Source organism: Podarcis cretensis, assembly GCF_951804945.1.
Source record: "Podarcis cretensis genome assembly, chromosome: 14".
In the NCBI taxonomy this organism is placed as follows: domain Eukaryota; kingdom Metazoa; phylum Chordata; class Lepidosauria; order Squamata; family Lacertidae; genus Podarcis; species Podarcis cretensis.
In genome coordinates, this window is record NC_137183.1 from 8,621,983 (window position 1) to 8,641,307 (window position 19,325).

At 38.5% G+C, this 19,325-nt stretch overlaps 1 protein-coding gene and 1 long non-coding RNA gene across 9 annotated transcripts in view; both read left to right on the forward strand.

The window, feature by feature from the left end:
• Positions 1 to 19,325, forward strand: part of LOC307203063 — a 188,764-nt gene that overhangs the window by 116,493 nt on the left and 52,946 nt on the right. The window lies entirely within an intron of this gene.
• The window catches only part of NEO1 (neogenin 1), a 104,942-nt gene that overhangs the window by 68,582 nt on the left and 17,035 nt on the right, over positions 1 to 19,325 (forward strand). For 5 of the 8 annotated variants that reach the window (XM_079953160.1, XM_079953159.1, XM_079953155.1 and 2 more), the window contains exons 13-22: positions 638 to 782; positions 3,683 to 3,793; positions 5,257 to 5,451; positions 5,921 to 6,016; positions 8,400 to 8,623; positions 8,905 to 9,043; positions 10,570 to 10,677; positions 13,306 to 13,500; positions 14,061 to 14,093; positions 19,038 to 19,106. In XM_079953160.1, the coding sequence (XP_079809286.1) occupies positions 638 to 782; positions 3,683 to 3,793; positions 5,257 to 5,451; positions 5,921 to 6,016; positions 8,400 to 8,623; positions 8,905 to 9,043; positions 10,570 to 10,677; positions 13,306 to 13,500; positions 14,061 to 14,093; positions 19,038 to 19,106 (1,315 nt within the window). The remainder of the gene's footprint in view (positions 1 to 637; positions 783 to 3,682; positions 3,794 to 5,256; positions 5,452 to 5,920; positions 6,017 to 8,399; positions 8,624 to 8,904; positions 9,044 to 10,569; positions 10,678 to 13,305; positions 13,501 to 14,060; positions 14,094 to 19,037; positions 19,107 to 19,325) is intronic. The other 3 variants (XM_079953154.1, XM_079953158.1, XM_079953156.1) reach the window with 2 other exon arrangements.

Consider the following 19,325-nt stretch of genomic DNA (forward strand, 5'->3'; position numbering starts at 1 on the left):
AGCAGATGTAATTTTCATAGTTTTACTTAGTGTTGTGTGTGAACCAGACCATAGATCTTTATCATCCTGAGTTGCCTGTTTTTCTTAGCCCAAATGCTGAGCCTATGAGCAGTAACGATTTTTTTGTTTCTATGTATCAGCTGGTTCCTTTGGTCATCTACATTTTTTGAATGTTTTGGGCAAAATTTCAGTTTGCATGCTTAACACTGGAACAGGTATTGTCTAGTGTCTTCCATTCTATTCAGTGTGCAGCTGGTTAAGCAATTCTTTGCTTCAGAAACAGTGAATACAAGTATTTCCAATATTTCAGAGTATCTTTTGGAGATTATTTGGTATGGAAGAGAAATAAAATTCAGATTTGACATATACTAGTGCCTGCAAATTGTTCATGGTCTGCTACTTAATTCCTAAGATGTGAGGGTATAAAAATCAAATACTGTTCTCTGCAGTCTGAACTGCAGAGCTGCTTCGAGATACATCATTTTAATGCCTAAGGTGTTATGTAAGTTTGCACACAATATTGCAGATTACATATAAATTGTTTCCTGAACCAGTCTAATGGAGATTGATGAAGCATGAGAATTAGCATAGTTTAATGCAAAGAACATGATTTATACTACCTTTTAACTTCCCACAGAGCATTATGATGCATTGGCAGCCCCCTCCTGCAGGAACACACAATGGGCAAATTACTGGCTATAAGATCCGTTACCGAAAAGTGTCTCGCAAAAGCGATGTGACTGAGAGTATTGTTGGGACACAACTTTCACAGCTAATTGAAGGTGAGTAGGCATGCATTCTTCATCTAAAAGTAGAATCAGCTAATTACAGGTTCTTTATTCTAAGCAAGGCTATTTAGCATGTGCTTTTCGTAGTAAGGATGGGCAAAGAGATCTATTCTGAGATGTACAGCCACAGTACAATACCACTGATAAAGAGTATACTCTTTATCAATGGTATTGTATGTTGTTGTTGTTGTTTATGAAGAATCATAAACATATAAACAACAATAGCATAACTGTTGAAAGGGACATAATTGTAATATTATAAGCATATTGTAAGATTAACCAGTTTTGGTAACTAAAACCACCACCGTTTTGAAGAAAACAACCACCAGTGATGCAGGATGGACACCAACTGGGATAAATGACATGAGCACTGAAAGTGCCTTACAGTGGTACCTCGGGTTAAGTACTTAATTCGTTCTGGAGGTCTGTACTTAACCTGAAACTGTTCTTAACCTGAAGCACCACTTTAGCTAATGGGGCCTCCTGCTGCTGCGGCACCACCAGGGCACGGTTTCTGTTCTCAACCTGAAGCAAAGTTCTTAACCTGATGCACTATTTCTGGGTTAGCGGAGTATGTAACCTGAAGCGTATGTAACCTGAGGTACCACTGTACTTGTAAGGTGTGAGATGATTCCCCATCCTGCAGCATCCTTTATTTAAAGGGTGGGGAATTGAATCTATCCAAATTCTCTCCCACCCCCCTGGACCAGCTTTACCACACACCTGTCAGTCAGCTGATGTTATAAAGAAGGAAGAAGCCGCTATGCTCACCAATCATGTTTGGATCTTTGGCTAGACCATCCTTCTTTGAACACCTGCTTTACGCACCAATCAGTTAATAGGTACTGGAAGTGTGCCATCAGAGAGACTCCCTTTAACTGTTAAAGAGGATGTGCGGCAAAATCAAGAATCAGGTATTAATTTTGTACTGCCTCATAAAAGGTGTGAACAGAGACTCATATAGCCACTTCCAAATCTCAAGTGGGGCTCTTTTGTAAACAAACCAACAAAACTGCAGAGGTAGCATTGCCCTGTGCTTGGCTGTTGGGAAGTGCTGAGCAGATGGCTTGCAAAGCACTTTGTGCGGTGCTTCCAAAGCACCAAGAATTGACTACATTTTATGGAAGGCAAAAAAATAATCTTGGGAATAAAGCAAAAATGGGGAACCTCCAGCCCACATGTGTGATTAAGCCCACCTGTTCCCATTTGACCCACTATGCTGTTTTTATCAGGTCACTCCTATCTCTCCTATACCTGATGTCATATATGGTATTAGGTGAGGAGCAAGTAAAAGTGGGCTTTGCAGGCACCACTGATTACCCTTGTCCTTTTGTTCACTGGTTGTCTTTGGTTGCCTTGCGGTAGTTTGTGTATTTATTCTAGTTGGTTCATTTTGCCTTTTAAACTCGTTCTTTCTTCATCTTGGGTATTAGTGGGTAGTTCCCACTCCCACTTCAGCCCTGTCTTCCCAGTCACAGAAGTGGGACCTAACTGGGCTAGGAATGTCCTTCTAACCTGTGCTATCAATATGCTGATCATGCCCAGTTCTATTTCTCCTTTTCATTGGAGTTTGGTGAGACCATGCACGTTCTGGATTGGTGTCTGGCCACTGATGAGTTGGATGTGGTCCTGGTTATGGAATACTTGTTTTCGTTGGTTACTATGTTACGTATTTTTGTTTTTTTATATTGTAAATCGCCCAATGATCCTTTGCTGAAAGGTAGTATAGAATTTAATTAATAATAATAATGCTACTCCTATAACTATCCATTTGGCACCAACTTAACTATCTTAGATGCCAAATTAAGTTTATTTTCCTGTGCATTTAATTAGTAATTAACTGTATTTGCCATTACTCAATTTTTAGTTGTTGTTTTTTTCATTTGGATTTTATTAGTTGAATTGTCGTGAACCACCTTAAACTCTTGGTTATGGAGAGGCAAATAAATAAATAGGCAAATATGTTTTTAAAAGACACAGAAATTAACTCCCATTTTTCAGAAGTGTAAAATGTTCCATTAAGTAATTTAGAAAGCCCCTTCTAACAAGACTTGTTTTAACCAGTTCAGTGAAGCTGAGCTGACCTCTGTGTCCAACCAACTTAGTCCCAGGGTATAGCATGAAGGCACATTCAGCTATCACATTCCTGAAGCTAAGCAGGTTTGAGTCTGGTCAGTGCTTGGATGGTGACCACCAAGGAGCCACATATATAGCACCTTGAATTGCATGATGAAGAAAAGGCGGGATATAAATGTTAAGAAAATAATAATATAAGTGTTCACATACATGGAGGAGTAAGTAGCATTATTTAAAATGATGGGAATCTGGTTTATTTAAGGCGGTTGATGATGATGTGAATGGGTTGGGTATCAACTCTATTTTTTACTTGGATTAAGTACTCTTTGAAGAGGACATACAATGGGTTCCTATTCTGCAGATAAAATATGAGTAAACCCTCTGAAAACAAAGTCTTCCAATTTGCCATAAACAAGTAGCCCACATGCTCTTTTGCTGTTGCCTTACAGGGAAGGTCAATGTAATGTGTCAATCCTGTCACAAACTGACAGATAATCTGTGTCGATTGAATCAGTTGGAGTCCTACTGCAAGTATTGTTGATTTCCATGCATAGCCTCAGGTTATGCTTGAGTAGTCTAAGAGGTGAAAGGCCAAATTGTAAAACACTTAGCTTCCTAGATCTGTGTCACAGTTGACCTAAATTATATCATCGAAAAAAACAACTATATAGGATATTCATTTAGGCACTTACTTAGTTTCATTTTAATAAGCTATTTAACTATCAGGTTGGATGAATTGTTGATATTTTAATTGGAAGTAATGGCATCATTCACTGTGGGAGTTATATTTTCATAATGCTGATTTTTTTTTGTATCAGGTCTGGAACGAGGAACAGAGTACAGCTTCCGGGTGGCTGCTTTAACGGTTAATGGTACAGGACTACCTACTGATTGGGTGTCAGCAGAAACATTTGAAAGTGATCTTGATGGTATGGATATAAAGATGCACCATTAATGTTACTATTAAAAATGTGTTTTAACAGTGCATGCACAGGGATAAATGTGTAGATTCCCCCCCCCCTTTTGCCAGAAATGAAAAGTATTTGCATAGAGCATTGGGGGTGGGGTAGAGCGGGAGGAGAGAGGGGAACATATCCCTGTTGCTGAGAAAACTAGGCTGACATGCATTTTAATTTGATTGCAGCAGTTTGGGTTTTTTTGTATATTTACTTATTTATTTATAGGCTTATATACCACATACTAAACAAAGTATCTAGGCAGTGCACATAGCACATCCAGAAAACAGCATAGGAATACTTAGTCAACATCTGGACAAACTATACACAATAGGCAATTGTTGAGCTATACGTCTGAAAAACCCTGTGTAAAGAGAAGAGTCTTGATTTGGCATTTGAAGCAAAGTACTGATTGTGCCTGCATAATATTAACGTGCATATATTCCACAGCCTCATTTAAAACATACTAAACACTCATAGAATCAAGGCAAATATCAAGTGGCACCCTACCTTTCCAGCTGAACATAACAATTGAGCAGGTATATATGGTGCATGGCAATCCCTTGAGTAAGCTGGTTTCAGCTGTTCAGGGCTTCATATACCAACAGTTTTACCTTGAATTTGGCTCAATAGCCTATAGGCAGCCAGTTCAGAAAGTGTATGGAATTGCACATCCCATTGAAAGTAATACAGAATGGACACACATCTATATTTGTATATTTCTGTTATCCATTTACCTTCCCGCCGCAGCGGTACCTATTTATCTACACGCACTGGTATGCTTTTGAACTACTAGGTTGGCAGAATCTGGGACAGAGCAACAGGAGTTCACCCCATTGCGCGGATTCTTATCCACCCACAATGCATTATTTTCAGTGAAACAACTGGAAGAAGACTGTTGGGAAATTTTTGCACTGGTGAGCAATGAAGTTGCCAGTGCAGAACTACAAGACAGGCTGTTGTAGCGCCTTAGCAAATAGGGCTGTGTTCCACACTGCACTGATGGCTTTGTTTTCCTAAATAACATTTCACGTTCACTACAGGATCTCTGACTGGGTTTGCTAACAGATGTGAAATATGTAAAAGACCTTGGAGGGTTTCTGAAGGCCTTTTCAATTCCCCTCAAAATCAATTTTGACCTGGAAAATATTGTACAATACACAGTGGGTACAGTACAATACAATACAATACAATACAATACAATACCAATACCAATACCAATACCAATACCAATACCAATACCAATACAATACACAGCTAGCACTATCTAGTGGCCACAACAGGGGTTTTGTGCTATTTTTTCTTGCTCTGTTGAATCCTTAAATATTCAAATTGTTGAAGAAGCCTAGGAACTCAATATTACTGCTTAACAAGCTAATAAAAAGCTTCACGTTTAATGTTTAATATAGTTAAATAATGTTCTTTCTTTATTATAGAATCTCGTGTTCCAGAAGTTCCAAGTTCCCTACATGTCCGTCCACTTGTAACTAGTATTGTTGTGAGCTGGACTCCACCTGAAAACCAGAACATTGTGGTCAGAGGTTATGCTATAGGGTATGGTGTGGGTAGCCCCCATGCACAGACCATCAAGGTGGATTATAAGCAACGATATTACACTATTGAGAATTTGGGTAAGGAAAATACAGTAATACTGATGACTACATTTTTCTTTGATATTTTTCTGAGTAAAAGTTTAAAGGCAATGCTGACCTGTATGTGTTGAGAGTACTGACTTTCTATCACCTGATTTTGCTGCCTCCGTCCACACTAAGGGTGTCCAAAAACAATAAAAAAGCAAATATATTATAGTGCATGTTTTTAGCATTGATTAGTTATGAGGCCAGAATTAATATAGCTAAGTTTATCTGGGTCTCTTTTATGTGTAAAGGGTTCACTCTGATTTTAAAAACAACTGTGGATGTATATTTTTCTAGAACAGTAGTTCACATACAATCTGAAAGAAATAAAATACTTTCAATTTAAACTCTCGTGATTCATTTTTTTCAGTTGACAAGTATGGCTGAAACTATTTTACCATCAATTGAAGAAATAACTAAGAATTTGTAGTATCAAATAATATTCTTTTTTCTTTTTCTTTAGATCCCAGCTCCCATTATGTCATAACTTTAAAAGCCTATAACAATGTTGGAGAAGGAATTCCGCTGTATGAGAGTGCAGTGACTAGGGCTTATACAGGTAAAAGATAATGCTTGCCTATTTTGTTGTAACTCAAAACGAGCAGCCTTGAATCTTGATATTGATGCTGCTTTAATGTATTACAGTTTGTGGTTTATTATTTGTATGTAAATAATATATTAAATCACAAACCATTTTACGTTTGGTCCAAGTCCTTGGATTTACATTATAAGAGCTCCTGTCAAACTTTAATGTTGACCAATGCACAAATTATATGCATTTGTTTACATTGTTTTCATGCAATATTTTAATGCAGAATTTCTCACTTTGCAATCTTCTAATCACAAATACATCCATACATGTATGCTTGTGCCTTTTGAACATCTATAGACATACATTGACATGTGATGGGTATGTTGTCCACATTACTGCAGAAAACACCAATGGAACACTGCTGTACCATCATGTATTGTGTGCACTTATTCTAACTCTCTCTAAAATACTTGTTATATTAAATAGGTATTCAGAATAATAAGTATCTAGAGTTAAACTGCTTATGAATATGCTGACTTTAGCTTTTAAGCAGAATAATCTAATAACCCCTGTGATACTTTCCACCTGTGACTAATGTCAGTTTCTAGCATGTCGCTTGGCAGAATTCATCAAAAGAAAAACTTGGGCATTTTTCTGGATCCAAATGGAGGACATTCCTCTGATAGGGATGACACTAACCCCTGGTGGTGACAGTCAGTGTCCTACAAGGCCTTCTGCCTCCACTCCAGCGGGGAGAAGTAATCTCCCTCATCAGATTGACACTGCCTGTGGTTGGTAAAGGTTTGGGCCTGATAAGTTCTCATGGAGTGTTTTTTTTTTCTTGTACTGTGGCCAGTTGGCTAAATTTCTGTAAAGCAGTTTCTGGCTGTGGTGGAGTAGAATGGAGGTTTTTGCTTACCCCACCAATAAACTAGTTAGGTGGGAATATAATTTTCAGAGCAATCTGTGACTGCTCTTTCTCTGTGAATGCTTGGAAGGGGCTGTGTTTTGCAGCTTCCTACTCTTGTCTGTCTGGGCTTTCTAGCTGACCATCCCCTGACGGATTGTCCGGTTTGGTCCCACCTTTTCTGTCAGGCATTCCAGCTATTCCCGCCAGCCAGATCACTCATTCTCTGCATAATTTTGGTGGCCTCAGCCACATGCATTTTGAAGAGGTTCATCAGCTGTTAATTGGGTCCCATTGATAAACTGTTTCGACAGGAGCGCTCAGGAGTGGGGGTTTTCCCTTCTGTTTTTTGTCATTTAATTTTTTTTCTGCCCCTTGTGCTGTATTCATATTTGGTGTTTTTGCCTCAGTTTTTGTAGAGGGTCTCCCACAGTATTGGGGCTGTTGGGCTCATTGCTCCCCTTCTCTTACTCTCAGCAGAGGCAGGTTGGTGGGCACGTTTTCTCGTGGTGTGAGTGGCCCTGACCTTTTTTTATTTCTTTGATGACTTCTCCCCCCTCAGCAGCTTTGCCCCTGCAGGGAGTGAACTTTTGGTCTCTCAACATTTCTATCTCTGCAGGGTCTGGATCCAAGGCAATGGGTTGGGGGGTCAGTTACTCACCAGCAGGAGCAGAGAGGGATGAGTGACATCAGATGCTCACCCATGCTTCCTGCCTTTCCCTCTGGAGAAGAGATTCCCAGATTCCCAATGTTTTCTTTGTTGATTGCATGTTTGAGTGGGCTTATTTAAGCTGTGGGGGGTCATATCTTCCTGCCGGTTGATCTGGTGAGGTAGATGGTACCTCCACCTGGAGAGGAGGCAGAAGTTTGTCTAGGATCCTGCCTGTCACCACCAGGGAGGTGTCATTCCTATCACAAGAATGTCCTCATCTGGATTCACAAACAAAATCCAAGGTAAGGACTCCCTTTCTTGTTGCTGAACATGTTTCCTAGATCTTAAGTGTTTTTATATTGCTGTTTTGTGAATTACTGTGAACCTGAACACAAGCAGTTCCCCCCTCCCCACTAATACTTTCTGGAAGATGAGCTTGTCCCCATTTGATCCTAATTCTACTTTGTTCTTCCACCCTCTTTTTAGAGATGGGATGAAATAGTGCTTTAATGCAGCTAACGCTGAGTATTTTAATTAGTAAACAGTTTCAAATGGATATTAAAATTTCGATTCAGTGATCTTTTACTTTTGTAGCAATCTTCTTAGGTGTCGAACTTTGCCTACTCTGCTTATGGCATGTGTTTTAGGGAGGAATCAAAATAATCACTGAAAACTTTTTATGCTGGTCTTGTGTTGCCTATTAACTCTGGCTTTTCTCTCTTTTTCTCCATTTCTCACCTTTCATTTCATCGTATTACCCTGCATTTCCCCCTTTTGTTTCTATTCACATATAATGCCACCTTCTTTCTTTTTTTATTGTAATACCCTACTTTTACCCATCAATTCCCTAGACACTTCTGAGGTTGATTTATTTGTTGTTAATGCTCCGTACACTCCAGTGCCAGATCCCTCCCCCATGATGCCACCTGTGGGAGTTCAGGCTTCCATACTGAGCCATGACACCATTCGAATCACCTGGGCAGACAACTCTCTGCCAAAGAACCAGAAGGTCTCGGATGCCCGTTACTACACAGTACGCTGGAAGACGAACATTCCTGCAAACACGAAATACAAGGTAACCAAAAGGTGGAGTCCAAAGGTACTTGCCAAACCAAATTTAAAACGAACAAAAATTTCTGAACGTATGTTTCTATGAGCTATCAAGATAAATGGAAAGTTGATGCCTAAATAATGGACAAAAATGGAAATTCAAAACTGCCTTAGAAATTATTTGTATTAATGCTGTTAATATTGTGAGAATAGAGATATATGGATGAGATCATGCTAGAGATTGTTGTCATAGTCAGGATATTTAAAAGAGTGTGTCTCATTTTGTGACCCTTTGCTTTCTCTTAGACTGCAAATACCACCACTTTAAGCTTCTTAGTAACTGGCTTAAAACCGAACACTTTGTATGAGTTCTCAGTGATGGTGACTAAAGGCCGAAGATCAAGTACTTGGAGTATGACCACACATGGAACTACTTTTGAATTAGGTGATATTGTTGAGCCATTTCTAAATTAGTTGACATAATTTTTTCAGATGAATCATTGCTGGTTTCTTAAATGTAAATGCTATGCTGATTATTGTGTACTGTTGAATTCTTTCCGGTGTGGGAAGATTCTTAAAGTTCTTTGAACTAAAGAGAGAATTTATATACAATGAAATAGGTTTATCATGTACAGAACCACAAAACATTTCATACATACAAATTATGTCTTAATAGTAGCTGCTAATAAATAACATGAAGGTTAATAATTAATGAGAACAGGGGAAATAATTTAATTATTGAGCAAGTAAGAGATCAGAAAAGCTCTGATCTGATCCTTGAAGCATCCATAAGTGCCAAGCTTCTTTCATTTTAATGTTATTTGCTAAAATAGAGATATTTGAAGTTCTGGCAGTTTCAGTAGTCAAATGGCATGAAATGTGTCTGTACACATTCAAACTCATCTCTTCATCATCTTGTCTGTTTATTTTCTTTACGATATTTCTCTTTTATTGTGGTTAGAAATAAAAACAGATGATTGCCTCTAAATATAGAAAATGTTTTAAGACATGCAGAAAAACTCTAGCTTCACAGAAGAGAACAACCTTGTGGAGTTTTGTTTCTTTTTTAAAATGTAAGAATTTCTATGCCACCTTCATAGGACAGTTCACATAAAACTTCAGACCATTCCTGTAAAAGTATAAATAATCCAAAATGAAGCACAGGGTAGCAGAACACTCCTTTAAAACTAAACTAAACCACTGAAGATAATTTAAAGTCAGAAGCACTATGCTTTATGCTCGGTCAAATTTTTATTAACAGTGGATACAGAATAACTTAATTGTGTTATACCATTTTTAAAATTCTTGGTTCGATGCCAGAAGAAGTGCTTTGAAATTGTGCAGCGTTCAGTTTTAGGTATCTGTCTTTTGTGCAAATCTCATTTGAAATGAGATTCGAGTCAAGAAAACTAAATCATACAACTTTAATTATACCTGAGAAAAGTAAAACTCAATATTTTTCATACTTTTTGAAATATTTGATTAAGTCCCTTAAAAATACAATAGTGTTTGAGTTTTATCAAATGCATATTTAACAAATCATTAAGGAGTGAGAACTTGAATTTTAATATATTCCCTCTAGAGGGTATTGATCCTCTATAAACATCACTGTTCCATATGATTCATTGACATTCATAATAAATTCCAGTTGGAGAGAGGAGTTCACATTTAAGCTTTGTACCTAGAGATTCATAAGGACTGCTGTTGGATGGCATGGCAGGAAGGGTTGATGGTGAGGAGGGAGCTTACCGAAATCCTCTGAAGGCATATGCTGCTCTTCCAAGATACTCCAAATAGAAAGAATATTTTGAAATCCTTAGTACTGATGTTGCTGCTTCAGTAGAAAAAAAAATTATCACTGCAAGTTAGTAGCTTATTTTATGGTTGAATGTAGCAATCTTTGACAAAGAATGCTTAAAAGAATAAAACTGATACCACAATCTGTGTTTAATTTAAATATCATTATTGCAGTTCCAACTTCTCCCCCTAAGGATGTGACAGTAGTGAGCAAAGAAGGAAAACCCCGAACCATCATAGTCAACTGGCAGCCACCATCTGAAGCCAATGGCAAAATTACAGGTGAAATTTTATTTGGGACAGTTTAGTATATTTGTGCTGCCATTCAGGTTATGCATATAGGATGAAATCAAGATGATGGATTCTATGGAATGCAGATAGAGAGAATTGATAAGAATAATGATCTGTTGTGACCTTGACGGAAGCGTACAACAGACGAACCTTCTTGTGTTTTGGTTCATTTCCCACCCTCCCCACCCTTTTTTTCCTTCCTTTGCCGCCTTCTTTCCTTTTTCTTTTTTCTTTCCCATAATGGCTTATGTTCTATGCCATGTACTTTGATATTTTTTGTAGTATTTTTAGCCTTTCCCATTATTATTATTAAGGATTTCTTTTTTAATTTTGGTTGTTTATCTGCATTTGTTTAAAGCAAAATAAAAATTACTAAAAAAAGAAAGAAACCCTTTTAAAGGGTTGGAAACAATGATTAGAATGCTTAGTTATCTATGTTCTTTCAGTTTGCAGAAAATTGTGGTGTGTGTTTTTAATTAACTGCATACTGTTTTAATGTTCCAAGATGAAATGACTGAATTTTAACAATTAGGTCCATTTCCTCTTTATTTTATTTACTGTGTAAATAATATCAAGGTGCCAAATATTAATGAGAAGTGTATAAAATGGTATATTAAAGTATTGGAATCAAATTCAGGCTAGAAGCACATGCATGAAATGACTATCTTAAGCAGAGTAGTTAGGGTGGGCTAGCAGATTCTTCCTTCGTTTCTAATCACCTTCATGCAACTGCATGCAGCAGCAGAAGAGAAAGACGAGAGGTCAGGTGAGGCTGGTTCTGAGCCAGTTCCACTATCTTCTTCGTGAATCCAGGGCTAGTGTCACTATACTTCCATGTGCTACTGACATACTTCACAGCAGCTTGAGGAAAAAGGTGCATCTAAGTCCCTCAAGCCTCTGAGGCTGAGGCAGGGCTTGAAGGAAATGGGTGGGGGATTTCACTTCTTTCCTCCTGTCTTCCCCCAATACACAGTCTTTTGCACCTGGCTCTACTATTAGTTCAGACCTACAGAATATTGCCAGCCCTGGCATTTCCTATAGTGTCAGTCTTCAGTTGAACTAATCAGGCTTGGAAATAGGGTAATACTGAATTTATATTCAGCATAATTATGTGAAAGGTCTGCCCTCTGGTGGAATACGTTTTAAGATTTGCGTTATAAAGCTGAAACCCATTGCAAAAGGAGCTGAATGCACAATTTTCTGCTTATTCAATTTGTTCTAATTTTAAGCAGGAATGCTGCTGCTATTTAAAAAATGGTCCAGTCATCAAATCATCCCCAAGCTAAGAAATCCCCACTTGTATCATTGTCCTGTGTCCCCAATAAGTAGTTTCATATGGGATTCTCTTAAAACTTAAGAACTTTAGTGAGATTTTCTGTTCTTTTTCAATCCCACCTTCAGGATGTGGGGTGGCCCAGAGAGTCCTTCCTTTTTGTATGTCATGATTAGGGGACATATTTGTATTTATGATTTTTCCTGGGAAAGAGTTATGTAGCTTGATGTGTCTCACTAAACCGACTGGGCTTTAACATTAAAATAGCTTTCCTTGCTGCTAAATGATTCTTTATTTTTAACAAAATATTTCCTTTACTCAAACCTTCTAAGCTGCTTCCTGTTACAAACATGGCAGGAGAGAGTACGGGGCAGCACAAAACAGAATAGTGAAGGAAGAGAGAGAGAGGCCTTAAGCAATGATTTTGCAATAGTAATTAATTTTGTGAATAATAACCCAGCATGTTTCAAAGTGCACTCTCAGGGGCAAATGATCTACATGTGACTTGTTCCACTATGCATAAACAACAACCCAATTAACTCAAAAATATATTTTCTGAGTGTGGATTGTTTTCTGCAATTTTTCTTTAGCTATGCAAGTCATTTTCTTATGTGAATAGTGTAATATGTGAGTGAGGGATTTCAATTTCAAGCATACCATCTAGTGGAGCTGTTTGGAACTTTCACAACTCACAAAAATTATCACTTAGTATCTGTAGGAACTGGCCTTCTGTGGAAAACCTGGAAGTCTGATACCAAACCAACAGAACAATCCATATTCCTTTACAGTCAATTTGGATTATCCCCAAAGATTTATGAAGTGTAGTATTTTAGCTGTGTAGCAGTTCCTTAACAATTACTAATTGCTTTCTCAATTAGTGATTTCCCTTCTATTGTAGCTGTAAGCCCTGTTCAGTCATTCTTAACCACATATATGTGATTACCATTGCACAAGAAGCAAAAAAGAAACGAGTCTGCAGACATCTCACTTTCTTACATGGCTGTTGGCATACCTGTAGGCCCCCTCGTGTCAGAGGCTGAATGTCTGTGGCAGGGAGCCTTTTCTCCTTGAAGAGTCCCCACATTATTTAGAACCTGGAATATTGGGGAAGAATACAGTGGTGGTACTCATGATGCTGCAGGGGAAGAATTGTATGAATAGGGGTGTAATAAACTAATCAGTTGCTTCTGTGTCTTCATTGAGAAAGAATTACAAGGACACTTAAGAAGCATGGGTTTGTCTAGTTGTTTCAAGTATCTATTCATTATATCTAACGTTCCCAAATAGCTTAGAGCCCTTGGAAACGTGCCTTCATAATTCATCATCTTATTTTGTTTATTGTGCAGGATACATCATTTACTATAGTACAGATGTCAACGCCGAAATACACGATTGGGTCATTGAGCCAGTAGTGGGAAATAGATTGACCCACCAGATTCAAGAGTTAACACTTGACACAGCATATTATTTCAAAATTCAGGCCCGTAACTCCAAAGGCATGGGTCCTATGTCAGAGGCAGTGCAGTTCAGAACACCTAAAGGTAGGTTGATATTGTTAACTGAATATGTTCTCTGGGAACAGAAAACGGGAAATGCAGACAAATTTTAAAATGCATTTTTCATGGGTGGGGCCTGTCTGGTTCAGTGAATCAGTACCTGCCAGCCTGAAAATGTAAATGTTCCAGTTGCTGTCATTAGTTGTGTCTTGTGAACGGGACAGTATTTTTGAGTACACAGTTTACTGTATGTTCCCACCTATAGCAGAGTTGTTTGAATGTATACTGTATGGTGCAAATGAGTTTATTGCAAATGTCTGGATGATCATAAGGGTCTCGTACTTGGGGAGATATGCTGTCAAACTGCTCATCTGAACATTTCTAATATTCATATGGGATATGAGCATTTCTCATTGTAATTTATGAACAAGAGCTGAATAGGCGTGGTGTGGGGAGGGTCTTCTGTAAAGTAAGCTGTAGTAGTAGCAATTATTTAATTTCCCATTTATAGAGATTGCTACTTCTGTGCCAGTGAAATTTTTGTCACTCCTTTAGATTTAGTTATCTTTCTCTTGTTTGCTTCTTCCCTGTGCTTGTCCTGGTAGCTGAATCTTCAGATAAAATGTCTAATGATCAAGGTAAACCAATGGGCATATTTTTTGTGTCATTTCCTTTCATGCAAGTGCTATTGTCTTTCTTTCTTCTAACAGCATTTCAACTGTTAAATGCCAAAAAACAAGCTCTTGTAGAATTTAAAGTTTGAAATGCTGTAAATACTTTTTTGCATAGTGTGTTTGGAATGTAATCTCTTTTGTTAGGTAGTGCAAGATGGATGCATCCATGATTGGCACCATGTATTCAAATGCATGCTCAAAGCAGCTGCGCCCCATGTACATAATTTGAGTGGTGAGCCCAGTATGAAAACACACACACACACACACACACACACACACACACACACCTTAAGAATTCATTTTGCAGAAAGCCTGTTTTTATTGTTGACAGCTGATGTGGGCTGGACGTTTGTTAACTATCTTTCTGTGAGGTCATGTGGCCCCTTCCCCACTTTTCAATATGACTTTTGTGCATGTTTGTTTCTCATCTTTATAAAAAATCAGTTGAATGAACGTAATGGTGAACCCTGAACAAATCCCCAAGTATTAAAACATGGAACCGTCAAGTAAATGCATCAACCTTCAGTTCACTGGTTTCATTCGTTCTCCTCATTGAGGAAATACGTATTGCAGCTTATACTTTTTGTTATGGCTCTATGCACCCCACATATGTTAGATTGTCTGCAGTATTATACTCATGCATAACACACTACTGACAGAGGAGTCTGCATTTTACTAAGCTGCTTGCTTATCTGTGTCTGCAAATCAGAGAGGCGTTTGAGAACCACGCAGGCATAGGGGGTTAATAACAAAGAGATTTATATCTGAGCCTGTCTTGATTAGGTAGTGGCCAAAGAGGCACTTTAAGGCAACGTGTGTCACAAGATGGTCTTCCTCTTGCTAAAAACTGCATTTTGCAGTTTAACCTATAGGTTGCATAGGTGGTGTGAAAAATGAGGGAGCCATGTGCTCACATACTATTTGGTTACTGGAGTGGTAGTAGATATCATTGAAGTGTTTTTGTGACTTATAGAAGGAAGAACATCTGCTACTACATCACACACCCTGAGGGGAAAAATAGTCGGCCTTACTGTCTTTTTCCTAAAACACAGTTGAGTAATCTTTTTAAACCTTTGGGTTGCATTCCCTTATGAGCAACCGACTGGGTGCCACATATCAATGGTGGGAAGGAGCAGAACAATGAGTGTGGCTCCTACCATTAATAGGTGATATTCCAGCCATGCAGAGCCAGAGATTTCCACATCTTCCCCATATCTCACCGTGTTCCATCCAGGCATGCAAAAGGTATTGTCGTGGTTCAAGGACATGTTTCAGCCAAGCAAATGTACTTGAGGACATCATAGAACCAAGCTGATGAGGGATTTAACTTCATGAAAGGCCTGGGAGGCTTCATTCAGCCCACAGACCAGAGAGGCACCCACATTTAGCATGGTAGGGACTGGCAACTGATGGCCCATGAACAGAATCCATCTTATAGGACACAGGCCCCTAGAATTATGGTCTCAACAGCAGTGGAAGTGAGATTTGTAGTGGTGTGATGGAATTTTTCACCTGGCTCCATATCAATATAGTTGAGTGGAGGTTAACTTTGTATGAGAGTGGAAAGAAAAAATAGGCAGAATTGTGTGGCTTCTCCATTCTTTAAATTCTCCATTCCTGAAAATTGACTACCATATTTACTCTAGGCTAATGCACACCTCAGTTTTCAGAACCTTGAAACAAAACAAAAAAAGTATTTGCTGGGGAATGTAAATGTGCTATCGAATCTAATGCACACCTTAATTTTCGCAACATAATTAGACCAGAAAAGGTGAGCATTAGATTTGAGTAAAGACGGTACTTCTTTTTTGCCTTCTTTTGTCCATACTTTTAAAGTGTTCATTAATTTATGTCTGTATATGGATCATGGAACATTTCAGTGACTTCATAATGTGTCTTTTGTGCTCATGCACGTTTATTCCCACATGCTATGTAGCATATGCATTTGTGTCAGCCATAAGGTGGCCCTAATGGCTAATGTGTTCTTATTGGCTATGCTGGTATTGAGTCATTGCTAAAAGGTAGAACCTGCAGTGGTGGAGGCTTTACTGCCATGGATCTCTGGAAATGCACCAGTAATTCAGACAGTCAGTCAATCAGATTTATTCGCTAAAAATCATTGGGTATTGCAAAACACCAGCAAGTGTATATTCTGTGTATAGGATTATGGGAACAAAAGTAAAAGCTACATGACATGACTTGTGCCTTTAGCACAGTTGGTGGAATCTCCATATTCAGAAGCACTCAAGAAAGCTGTCTGTCCCCAACCCCTCATTGCTGGGTAAACAGTTATTGGCAGCAAGCAAGTCTGACCATTGGAAGCCGTTAACAGAAAAGCTATGGTTCCTTTTTTCTAAAACATTACCTTTGAATATCAAATTGGAACTACATTAAATTTATTTCTAACAGCTTGATCTTATACGTGTCTTCTTAGAATAAGTCCAAATGAGTTCAGTGAGGCTTGCTCAAAGGTAAATGTAGTCGTAAGTTACCTTTTAGCAATGCCAGAATGTGTATATTTTAAGTTTCTTTGTGAATATAAAGGAATGTCAAAAAGTACTCTTTGAAACATTCCATCCATGTGTTTATTTGGCTTACAGACAGGCAAGATCTCTTTCTCGTCTTCTTTTAACTTTTATCTGTTAACTCTGTATTTATCTAGTGTGTTTCTTCCCTTTTAAAGAAGTTAAGACAGTACTATTTTAACAGCAATTTATAGAAACTTTAAAAAATATGAATGTAATTTTAAGATGCAAGCTTATATAAACTGTGTGTAACACTATCAATATCTGTATAAGTGTAAAACTACAGAGGAGCAGGAGTGCACTTTGGGACAAGAGAATTCCAGCTTCCCATATATGCTAATGGGGTCTGAGCTCTTTTTGACTGGTTAGGGAAGAGATATTCAGCTCTGAAAAAGCTGACCCCATGTGTGGTAGCTGTGAAAAGGTTGATTTCCTATTTTGGGGATCATTAGGTAAGAAATAAAGAATAAAGATGCTAGTTTCATAATGCTTTTCTACAAATCTCTGGTTTGAACACTTGGAATAATATGTACAGTCTGATAGGAGAATATAGAGCTGGAAATGGTTCAGAAAGGGCAACTGAAGTAATCAGGACTGGAGCCACTCACTTATGAATAAAGGTTAGATATGGGGTATGACACGGGTGGCACTGTGGTCTAAACCACTTGGCAGTTGAAATCCGCGCAATGGGTGAGCTCGCGTTGCTCTTTCCCAGCTTCTGCCAACCTTTCAGTTCAAAAGCACACCAGTGTAAGTAGACAGATAGGTACCACTGCAACAGGAAGGTAAACTGTGTTTCTGTGCGCTCTGGCTTCCATCACGGTGTTCCGTTGCACCAGAAGCGGTTTAGTCATGCTGGCCACATGATCCAGAAAGCTGTCTGCAGACAAATGCTGTCTCCCTCAGCCTGAAGCGAGATGAGCGCTGCACCCTGTAGTTACCTTTGACTGGACTTAACCATCCAGGGACCTTTTACCTTTTACCTTTACCTTTTTAGCTTTGAACAAAACCAAGTAAGGAGGGACATGATAGAAGTATTTGGTTGATTAATTGATTGATTAATTTCCATCCCTTTTTTCCAAGGGAGCCCAGGTCATGAAGAAAGTGCATAGGAAAAATACCCTAGTAATACTAGAATTTGGTATTCAGTGAAACTGAATGCTGGAGGATTTGGGAGTAACAAAAGAAAATATTCAGATATTTCATTCCCACAAAATGTAGTGATGGCTGTCAGCTTGAATAGCCTTTAAAAGTGATTAGACAAGTTCATGGAAGATAAAGCTGGCAATGGCTTCTAGTCACAATTGCTTCCAGTACAGGGGGTAACAGTGTGCCTCTGAAAACTAGTTGCTGGGGAGCAGAAGAGTGCCTTTGCCGTGGGGTCCTACTTTGTGTGCTTCCTGGAGGCATCACATTGACCGCTATGAAATGGGTCTTTGGCTTAATCCTGTTAGTGTTCAGTGTTATCTTCAAACTGTGTTTGTGTGTGCATGCGCACACACAACTACAAGTAGGAAAAAACAATTTTCCACTAGTTTGAATTTCAGGGTGATAGCTGTGCTAGCATGCTTCAAAACAGGGACATGACCTCTAGTTTAGTTTAGTTTAGTTTTTAGTTTAGTTTAGTTTAGTTTAGTTTAGTTTAGTTTAGTTTAGTTTAGTTTAGTTTAGTTTAGTATTTTGTGGCATATATTTTACCGTGCCAGAGCCTATCTCATAAGATGCAATAAGTGTTTTCCACAAGAGATCCATGAAAGCTTCTGCCGCAGCAGAGGCATCCTCCCACTGAATTCTCCACAAAGAACTCTAGAGTGGGGAAAGTCTCTTGCTTCATGTTTGGTGAAGTAGATGAGATCATGTTCCCTAATGAGTCTCACTGCATCTACCTCCCTTCAAAACCCTGTGAAGAACAAAATGCAATACCCTTGCTACTGAATTACAATCAGGTATTTCCTGAAGTTTCCCCGCCCCCCCAGTAAGCATCACCCAAGAACACCTCCCTTTCATCTCTAATAGCCTTCTATGGGGTAGCTATTGATAGGAAAGTTGTATGAACTTCAGCCATTCAGGTCATATGTAACAGTTAAGTACTAGGGGGTTCTGACATTACTAGAATACTGTGGCTTGTTTCTTTCTTCACAGAAGGCACCAGATTATTCTATAGTTTTGTGTGTATACCTTTTGCATGAATGTTGTTCTAGCTGTTCTTGAGATAGTTGGATAGACACTTCTAGAAAAGTCCTGCAATCTTCCTGGACTGTTTCTATGTGTGTTTCTGTCTAGGATATGTTCTTGTCCATAGAAAAACAAGAGTTATGTTTTAAAAAGACAGATAAGGCATAAACTACAAGTAGCTTGACACAGCTTCAATTTTGTTTTCTAGCATTGGGATCCGCAGGAAAAGGAAATCGGCCAGTGGATGTTGGGCCAGACTATAAAACACCTATGAGTGGTAAGTAGAATTCTGCTGACTAAGGCGTTGAAAGGAAATCATAACATGTTCAAAGAAAAGTTCAAGCATCTTTACAACCATGTATGAGAGGGTTACGTTGAAAACAATCCCTCTAGTATTCCTGGCAGTGCAAGTGACCTCTACAGTACAGCATGTTTTTTTGTTCAGTACAAGTTATAATGTCCAATCTTTTATCAGAAGCAAGACAATCTCTTTATG